The 10,002-nt window shown below is 40.1% G+C and overlaps 1 protein-coding gene across 1 annotated transcript; it reads left to right on the forward strand.

Moving 5' to 3' along the window:
* Positions 1 to 207: 207 nt before the first annotated feature.
* LOC133712915 (pre-mRNA-splicing factor ATP-dependent RNA helicase DEAH7) lies at positions 208 to 8,406 on the forward strand. The gene is made up of 18 exons (XM_062139026.1): positions 208 to 335; positions 586 to 643; positions 729 to 867; positions 1,340 to 1,561; positions 2,004 to 2,080; positions 2,811 to 3,111; positions 3,383 to 3,553; positions 3,665 to 3,810; positions 3,910 to 4,007; positions 4,268 to 4,379; positions 4,818 to 4,995; positions 5,113 to 5,342; positions 5,421 to 5,597; positions 5,772 to 5,843; positions 5,940 to 6,116; positions 6,270 to 6,331; positions 6,422 to 6,574; positions 6,676 to 8,406. Exons 2-18 carry the CDS (start codon positions 638 to 640, stop codon positions 8,273 to 8,275), a joined length of 3,921 nt encoding a protein of 1,306 aa, XP_061995010.1. The 5' UTR covers positions 208 to 335; positions 586 to 637; the 3' UTR covers positions 8,276 to 8,406.
* Positions 8,407 to 10,002: the final 1,596 nt, after the last annotated feature.

Consider the following 10,002-nt stretch of genomic DNA (forward strand, 5'->3'; position numbering starts at 1 on the left):
AAATGGGGACGACCTCTTTCGTTCGGGACATCAGATCAGCTCGGCCCAATTTTTAACTTCAAGCTGAGGGTTCGATATCCCATTTTGTTGGGGCGACCCATGATTGTGAAGAAAAAGGGTTTCGGGCTGAAACGGTTCAACCCGTCCTTGGATCGGGTCCAGTTTGACCCACCCTTGTCCCTCCTCCCAAATAGAGGCCACTTTCATATTTCAACCATTGAGGACTCTCGAGCCTCAACCAAAGTCGGTTAAGTTGGCTCCTAAAATCACCGCCTTTTTTTTCTGGTTTTGAAGTCAACAAAGCTCCGAAGAAATCCCACTCTTCTACCACACAGGTACACGTCCCTCTCTCTTTTCTCTCCCCCCCCCAATCCTTTATCAATCCAGAATCGCTTTCGATATAGTTGTCAAAATTCGAACAAGAAACCTCAGGCCCAGTTTCGAGGGGTGGATTTGACCTAATTTAGATTCAGATTTCGCCCAATCTCTCCTAATTTTTGAAATTCCGCAATCTTGTTCCCGCAGCTTACAGCATTAGGCTCTTGTAATCTGTTTTTCTGATTTCACTCCTCACTGTGCTTTCAGGCGGCCTCATTGTTAATCGTTTCGGTGTTAGGGTTTTATATCACTAATTGCGATGGAGGTTAGTGCTTTGTTTCGATTGCTGGCATTTTCTTGCTCTTATGGTGTTGCTTGATTATGTTGATGTTGTTTATTGTTATGTACAGAATGGAGGAAACAGTGAAGCTATTAAGCTGGACAAGACGACGACGACATTGGAACCCGAGAATAGCAGTGGTGGGGGATTATTTGTTCCTGGGAAAGATCGAGTTGTGTATAGACCTCCCGAGAGGAAATCTCTCTTAGGTAAGATTTTCATTACCATTTTTCGATTGTTCTAGTGTTGATACTTGTCAATTTAGAGAAATTTGAGCGAATCCACTTGAAAAGCCACCTGAAAAGTAAGCAATAAGGGCGGTAATAGTTATTTGGTGGAGGGTCATAGGTCTTCCTCTTCCTAGCCATTACATTTTGCTACAATGTTATTGCCAAGTTGCCGTTTCTGAAACTGCAATTGCACATGCCTTAATAGTTAGTGTACTGTTTCCGATTTTCATAGTATTGGATACTAAACATATTCAGTTATCTTTCTGTTGGTTAACTTTTACTTTGCTCATTTTAAGAGTTGTACCCAATCAATTCTTCAGTTTGCACCATTGGTCATGTGTTTCTTAAATTTTTGTTAATTGTGGAAACAGTGCCAAGTCTCTCTCCAAATGCATGTGGGAGTGTTCTTACGTAGTGTCCTTTCTTCTGATGTTGATATATGATCTAACAGGTTTAGATGTCCTTGCCATTGCAAAACGGGAAGAGTCTAAGGTTGAGGGTGGATTCAAAACCCCAAGAGAAAGAGTTGCATCGGTTGTCGCATCTCTAGAGGAGGAGGAAAACTCCGAGTCTGGTGTAATAGATGAAACAGGGAGTGATATATCCACTGGTGTACGCAGTCATTCCAAGAGGCGATATCGTGGAATATCTGCAAGTGATACACCTCGGACAGGTATTCTTTTGTTTACGTTGTCTACCAATGGATTCCATCAGATAATTATCCTTTAATAATTGTATGAATTATAATACAATGTAAATGATTTTTTGCCATCATGAAAACTGATCTGTGGATTTAACAAATTATCAATGACGTGGGTAGCACCACGCCTAGACATGCCTAATGCTTGTCTTTTCCCAATTGTATATTTATTTATTTTCTGTTAGTATTGTGATATCAGAAAACACATAATATCATCAGAGACTTGTGTTTTTGTAATTATAAAGACCATACTTTATTTGAGTATTAGTAATTTTGTCAAGAGCTCTCAAGACATCTTCTTGATATATATTAGTAACCTTTTTAATGTTTATTATATTATCATACTTTGTCCTTCTGCTTTTCTTGACTGAATGCTTTTTTTACTTAAAGCCACTTTATAATTTTCATTTTGCAGAAAGTACGGTAACGGAAGATGGACAAGTTGATGATAGGTACAAGTCTCGTTATTCTGGTGAACGTTTTCGGACAGATGTAAGTATACTTTAATCGTCTATATATTTTTTTTTTTATGTTTCTCTATTTTTTGTCTTTTTTGATTTGGAAACAGTTTGCAAGTAATTCTGATGCGTATTTGTTAAGAGTAATTGCTTATTTTGAGTATGGTCTTAGGGTCTACAAACACTCTCAGTTTGTATTCTGTGCGAGTTAGAAGCAGATATGTTATAGCTCTATTTGGCATGGACCATGCATGGTTGGTATTAGCACTCTAGTGCTGTGAGTTGGTAAAACAAAGAATCTCGTGAGAGTGATCTTAAAATATTAGTTGAAATTAGCCATCTTCCTTATGTTCTGAGGCTTGCCATAGAGCATTTAGTATCTGACTACCAGACCCTTTAGTCCAGGTAATACCATTTTTGAACCTAGAATCGAAGGTCTTGGACTTTGAACCGCATAGTTGAAATGAATTGGGGGATATTATTCATTTTATATATTATCAACGTGTGCCCATGTCTTGAGTGGCTTATTTCAGCCACTTTGCTTTACCAGATCTATACTAGCGGAAAAAGTCATGGATTTTGAATTAGAACTCAAGGCTTTTGAGTGGTTCATCTGATTATATACTCTTATTTTATCTATTTCCTGGTTCTTCAGTTTGCTTGGTTTTCATGTTTACGTTAGTATTTGTAGAATTGCAATTTTACTCTTTTCATGTTTTATTTCAAAAGATTCTGACGCGCACTACCATGCCTCTGATTGAAAGGTTTTGGCCACTCCTAGTGGAAGTTCCCACAGTGTTAGGTCTCAGAGTTCATATAATAGGGATGATCGTGGTAGTGACAGAAGAGATCACAAGGGTAGGTCTGACAGGGACGACAATGATAGTGAGAGAAGAGATTACCAAGATAGTAGTAGGGGCGATAGTTGGAGGGAGAGAAAAAGATATGGCAGTGATAGTAAGGATTATTATGGTCGAAGAGAAGAACGTGGTCGATATGAACAAGAATATGGTGGAGAATACGAAAGAAAGCGGGGTAGATACGAAGGTTCAAAGAGGACACCCGGTATGTTGTAATTTTTCATTTCTTTTCTTTATTGAATATAATATTCACCTTCTATCTTTCTAAGTGAAGAAGTGAAAAAAATTTCAGTAGGTTTCATTCAAGGAAAAACTTTTTGAGCATGAACAGAAATCGTTATCAGAAATGTAACAGAACAAGTTGGCATATATATAAATGATTTAAATTGTTCCTAATTGATATGAATCTCTTAAGTCATGTTAAAAATTTATGTAGATATTACTGCCCCTAACACCATACTTTGCCAATGTTGCAGGCCGCTCTGACTGGGATGATGGGAGATGGGAATGGGAGGAGACACCACGACGTGATGGTTACTCTAATACCAGTAGGCGTCATCAACCATCACGATCCCCTATGCTACTCGGGGCCTCACCTGATGCACGACTAGTATCTCCTTGGTTGGGTGGGAATACACCTCATTCTGGTATGCTATTTAGACATGGAGCTTACCTGTGAAGATCAAATTTAAAAGGCTATGATCTCCCTTTGTGGTAAAATCATTAGGTATGGTATAACTTACTTGGACATTCAACAGGTTCTGCTGCTTCACCATGGGATCACATATCTCCTTCTCCAGTTCCAATACGTGCGTCTGGATACTCATCCAGATCTTCAAGTTTGAAACCTGGTGCAAGGTCCCATCAGCTCACATTTTCTTCGGAAAATTCACAATCATTCCAGGTATGTATACATGTTCTGGTTGGAGATCTTGGATGGTTTGATATTACAGATCTTTCCTATTCTGGTTATGTTAATGATGATTGATAATTTTGTCTGCAGGGTGGAGAAGCATTTAATACTGATTCGGCTGGAGAACACAATTATGAAATTAGTGAAAGCATGCGTGCAGAGATGGAATACAATTCTGATCGGGCATGGTAATGAAATATAATAATATATAGATGACTCATAAAATTTCAGGACTCTTTTGTCAAGTAGTAAAACTTCTTAATGTAGTTTTCTTCGAACTGGAAATTTGCACTAGGATGTCTGGCCTTAAGTAGCAGCTATGCCAAGGAATTCTTTATTTTAATTTAATCACTGCTCATTGATATATATGTTTGAACAAGATTTCCTTCTGGAACTCATGATATTATTTGGTAGTGAAGTTTATTTGACTAATAGTTTTGTTGTATAGGTATGATAGAGAAGAAGGAAATACAATGTATGATACGAGTGATAGCTCATCATTGTTTTTCGGAGATGATGCTTCTTTTCAAAAGAAGGAAGCAGAGTTGGCAAAAAGGCTGGTATGTTCCATGTTTTTTCTTTTCGTTATCTGAACTAAGTTTTGGTTGATAAATATTTATTATATTGTTTTAATTTGTAATAAAAAATTTGACCAAATAACTGGAGGTTTCTTCTTTTTACTTCTTATTGTGACTGCTTCCTAATGTGGATAAAGCTAGTAAGTATAACATGCTAATTGTCAATTCACATTTAACTGGTTGACAGATAGACTAAATGCTGCAGTCATTTAGGTGGTCAAACTCACAACCTTTATTTGGCAACATGCTAAATATGATTCTTTATAGTGCATGCAGTGTACATAAATAAGTTTGCATGCTTCTATGTTCCTGTAATCTAGTTCAGTGTAGGAGATCTTGTTTAGTGCCTTATATATTACATATTTCCTGACTGTGCTCATATATTTGTCACCTTCACTAAAGTTTTGATCTTCTGTACAGGTTCGAAGAGATGGAACTAAGATGAGCCTTGCTCAGAGCAAAAAGATGTCTCAGATGACTGCTGATAATGCGCAGTGGGAGGATCGCCAACTTTTGAGATCGGGTGCTGTTAGAGGTACTGAGGTGCAGACTGAATTTGATGATGAAGACGAACGCAAAGTTATTCTTCTTGTACATGGTGAGGAAATTTTATAGCTAGTACTATCAATTAAATAATGAAATACATATGATGTGGTGTTTCTGCAATAGAAGACTGAGATCTCACTATTCTAAAATCTACTTTCTATTTTCACAGATACAAAACCTCCTTTCCTGGATGGCCGAGTTGTTTATACCAAGCAAGCAGAGCCTATAATGCCAATAAAGGATCCTACATCTGATATGGCCATAATATCACGCAAAGGGTCTACTTTGGTTAGGGAAATCCATGAGAAGCAAAGTTCTAACAAATCACGCCAACGTTTTTGGGAGCTTGCTGGTTCCAAACTTGGGGATATCCTTGGTGTTGAGAAAACTGAGGAGCAGGTAAAAACTTAAGAAAGAAAGCTGAATTTTTCTTTTACACTGCAGTTTTGGGACTAACGCTTTTGCTTTTGATGCCAGGTTGATGCAGATACTGCTAAAGTAGGTGAGGATGGGGAGATTGATTTCAAAGAAGACGCTAAGTTTGCCCAACATATGAAGAATGGGGAAGCTGTCAGTGATTTTGCAAAGTCAAAAACCCTCTCACAGCAACGGCAGTATTTGCCCATATATTCTGTGAGGGATGATTTGTTGCAGGTATAGTATTTACCACATATGTGCATAACATCTAAAAGATCAGCTAAAGACAACTCAACTAATGCATCAGTACCTTTTTTTCTTAAATATGGAGTTTAGTTGTTCACTCTTGTCTATATCCATCTATATTTCTAAATATTTTAGTTTTGTGACCCCATTTAATATCGATTGTAGGTGATTCGAGAAAATCAAGTTATCATTGTTGTTGGAGAAACCGGTTCTGGAAAGACAACTCAACTGACACAGGTACTTTTTGCTATTATTTATATGTCTTCATCAAATCTTTTTGAAATTTGCGAGGGGCAACTTATCTGGTTTTGGTCATGTGGATTTTGTTGACAGTATCTGCATGAAGATGGATACACGGTAAATGGTATAGTAGGTTGCACTCAACCAAGGCGTGTGGCAGCCATGAGTGTTGCAAAAAGAGTTAGTGAGGAAATGGAGACCGACCTTGGTGATAAAGTCGGCTATGCTATTCGTTTTGAGGATGTTACTGGGCCAAATACCATAATAAAGGTGATTGCTATGTTCGCTTGTCAAATCTATATGTTTGAAATCCTGCAATCTTCCCTTCTCTATAACCCTTTTACTCCTGCTTTGATACTGATATTTTTCTTGAATTTTGTCCTGTTATTACTGTATCTTAAATCTGCTTATCCAATTTTGTAGTACATGACTGATGGAGTTCTTTTGCGCGAAACTCTAAGGGATTCTGATCTTGACAAGTATCGGTATGAGCAGTTATATAACAGTCTCTGCATTTAACTGGTAATTTACATTTAAAGAAAATTTATTTACTGTGATTGTTGTTGCTTTTGCAGTATAGTTGTGATGGATGAAGCCCATGAAAGGTCTCTAAACACAGACGTGCTGTTTGGAATTTTAAAAAAAGTGGTTGCCCAACGTCGTGATTTCAAGCTCATTGTGACCTCTGCAACTCTAAATGCTCAAAAGTTTTCAAATTTCTTTGGAAGGTAGTCTTCAAGTGTTTTTGGTAGAAATCTTCAAGTCTTTTACGCTTATGTTATGATCTTCTGCATCTGCTTGCTGAACATGACTATTTACTTTGTTGCAGTGTACCAATTTTTCACATTCCTGGGAGAACATTTCCTGTTAATATACTGTACAGTAAAACACCATGCGAAGATTATGTGGAAGGTGCAGTAAAGCAGGCCATGACCATTCATATCACCAGCCCTCCAGGTGACATCCTCATCTTCATGACTGGCCAAGATGAGATTGAGGCTGCCTGTTATTCCCTTGCAGAGCGGATGGAACAACTTACCTCCTCCTCTAATAAAGCGGTGCCAAAACTGTTGATACTTCCTATATATTCACAGCTGCCTGCTGACCTGCAAGCGAAGATTTTCCAAAGAGCTGAAGATGGGGCTCGCAAATGTATTGTAGCAACCAATATTGCGGAGACGTCTCTGACTGTTGATGGAATCTTTTACGTCATTGACACAGGTTATGGCAAAATGAAAGTATACAACCCTAGAATGGGTATGGATGCTCTTCAAGTTTTCCCTGTTAGTCGTGCTGCTGCTGACCAGCGTGCTGGGCGTGCGGGTAGAACTGGTCCAGGAACATGTTATCGGCTGTACACGGAGAATGCATACCTGAATGAAATGCTCCCAAGTCCTGTGCCGGAAATCCAGAGGACTAACCTTGGTAATGTGGTCTTGTTGCTCAAGTCACTTAAGGTTGAAAACCTTCTGGATTTTGATTTCATGGATCCACCTCCCCAAGATAATATTCTCAATTCTATGTATCAGTTGTGGGTCTTGGGTGCTCTTAACAACGTGGGCGGCTTGACAGACCTTGGCTGGAAAATGGTGGAGTTTCCATTGGACCCTCCACTTGCTAAAATGCTTTTGATGGGTGCTGAGCTGGGATGCTTGGACGAGGTTTTGACAATTGTGTCCATGCTCTCAGTGCCATCAGTATTCTTTAGGCCCAAAGATCGGGCAGAGGAGAGTGATGCTGCACGAGAGAAATTCTCTATTCCTGAATCCGATCACTTGACGTTGTATAACGTTTACCAGCAGTGGAAACAACATCAGTATCGAGGGGACTGGTGTGGGGACCATTACTTGCATGTTAAAGGGTTACGAAAGGCTAGAGAGGTGAGATCCCAGCTGCTAGAGATCTTGAAGACACTGAAAATCCCCCTGACGACTTGTTGGCCTGACACTGATGTTGTTAGAAAAGCTATCTGCTCTGCATACTTCCACAATTCTGCTAGATTGAAGGGTGTGGGGGAGTATGTTAATTCCAGAACTGGGATGCCATGCCATCTACATCCGAGCAGTGCTCTCTATGGTATGGGATGCACTCCAGACTATGTTGTGTATCATGAACTGATTTTGACTACGAAGGAGTACATGCAGTGTGCCACTGCAGTGGAGCCACAGTGGTTGGCGGAGTTGGGGCCCATGTTCTTCTCTGTGAAGGATTCAGATACATCGCTGTTGGAGCATAAGAAGAGACAAAAGGAAGAGAAGACAGCTATGGAGCAAGAGATGGAGAATCTGAGAAAGGCTCAAGCAGAGGCAGAGATAGAAAACAAGCAGAAGGAGAGAGAAAAAAGATCCAAGCAGCAGCAGCAAATTTCAATGCCTGGTTTGAACAAGCGCTCTTCTACATATTTGAGGCCAAAGAAACTCGGCTTGTAAATGTAAATATTACTGTACATACGGTTCATTCTGCAGACTGCAGGATAGCAATGTTGTTGTCGACCCAAAATTACCATATTCACATTTTTAACAGAAGATTGATTAATGAAGAGAGATATTTGACTTGGAGACGAGCTGCGGCTTGATAGTATTAATAATACCTTAGATGTAACTGAAGCCTCTGATGAACTTTGGTAGATGAAGGATGATGATATGATGGTATATACTCATTTGATTTCATATACATGGTCAGGGTGCCTAACGAGTCCGTGTTCAGGTCAGATGGTTATAGCCGAGTCTGAGTTCAGTCAGATGCTTATAGGGTTCATCTGTAGTGCAACTGACCATTCAAGTGTATGTTCAATTGTCCATACTCCCTAGTGTAGCTTCAAACTTGAACAGTCATGAACCACGCATGATGGCTACCCAATAACCCAACTACAGGGGATTTCGGATTTCCACCTCCATTGTTACCCTACCAGTTTTCTCATCTCTACTGCCTCTCTTATAGACCCTAGATCATTTGTCCTCTTCACCTTCAGCGTTCCAGCTGAGGTCTCCTCCCCATCTATAAGCAATCTTCACTCAGATGGGGGCTTTAGCTTCTAGATTTTAGTTTTATCACTTGTTTTTGCTGTCATTATCTTTCTTTTTACCCTTATTCCTGTTCATGATTTTTGACACAAGACTTTCATTGGACTAGAATTAACATCTAGATCTCGCGAAATTGCTTATTTCTGACATCCCTGAGCAGATGTTTTGCAGAACTGTGGAACAATGCTGAATGAAATTGCTTATTTTGTTGCTTTAATAACTTCTTTTAGTCTATTTTACCAGTTCTGGAAGAAAAACATATTTTGAAGCCAAGATTTTAATGAAATCGGTAAAAAAAGGTATATGGTCGCTCCAATTTTAATTGTACTGGGGGAAGTAGTTTGTAGATAATATCTATATACATATAGAGTAACTATATGAATCAATTGGTGACTATACTACCACCAACCTACACACCGACTTGAAACCAGTCATTTTTGTAAAAGCTAAAGATGGGGTATGAAATAATTAATTTATAAAATTACCCCAAGGAGCCTTACAGCGCTAGGTTTTCAAAAAAAAAATTCGCTTATCTCCGTCCTGCGGTGCGTCCGGTGACGCTGTCGTCGGACAGGTGCTGTTGGCGTTGGGTTGTTGCCTGTGTTAGCACCTTCGATCTGGTTCACAAGGAATCAGAGGAGATGGTAGGGGAGATCGAGGCGGCTGGTAGTTCGTGGTTCCTCTCTTGCTGGCCGGAGTTAGGATCGGTGGGTCGGCGGCGGGGTGCGGTGTCGCGGGTTCGGAGGTGGACTGGAGAGGATGAGATCGTGGCGGCGAACGAAGGCTCGGATTGGACTGACCCGATCCAGTTTGGATTCGATTGGAACTGTCTGTTCTGGGTCCTGACGTTTGACTTCGACATGGGGAAGGGAATGGGTGGAAAGGGCAGCACTTCTCCGGGCGGGGATGGAGCAAGGTGGACGGCGATCCGGCGATGGTGGCTGTCGGTGGTGGGATTGGGCCACACTTGGCTGGCAACCTGTGATCTCTGCTTGGGACCTGGATTGCTGCTGGGCTTGAGCCCTCTTCTTGGGCCCAGCCTGGGCTGGTGGGTTTTGTTTTGTTTTTCACTTAATTTATTATATGTGGTTAGTGCTGTCTCGCCTTTGACGTGTAATAGGTCTCTGCAGGTA

This window comes from Rosa rugosa, chromosome 5, assembly GCF_958449725.1.
Source record: "Rosa rugosa chromosome 5, drRosRugo1.1, whole genome shotgun sequence".
NCBI lineage: Eukaryota > Viridiplantae > Streptophyta > Magnoliopsida > Rosales > Rosaceae > Rosa > Rosa rugosa.

Excerpts from the sequence above, each read along its gene's own strand:
- LOC133712915 (XM_062139026.1), top strand. Across the intron at positions 1,562-2,003 it reads AAGTGATACACCTCGGACAG|AAAGTACGGTAACGGAAGAT; the intron begins GTATTCTTTTGT and ends TTCATTTTGCAG. Across the intron at positions 5,844-5,939 it reads AGACAACTCAACTGACACAG|TATCTGCATGAAGATGGATA; the intron begins GTACTTTTTGCT and ends TTTTGTTGACAG.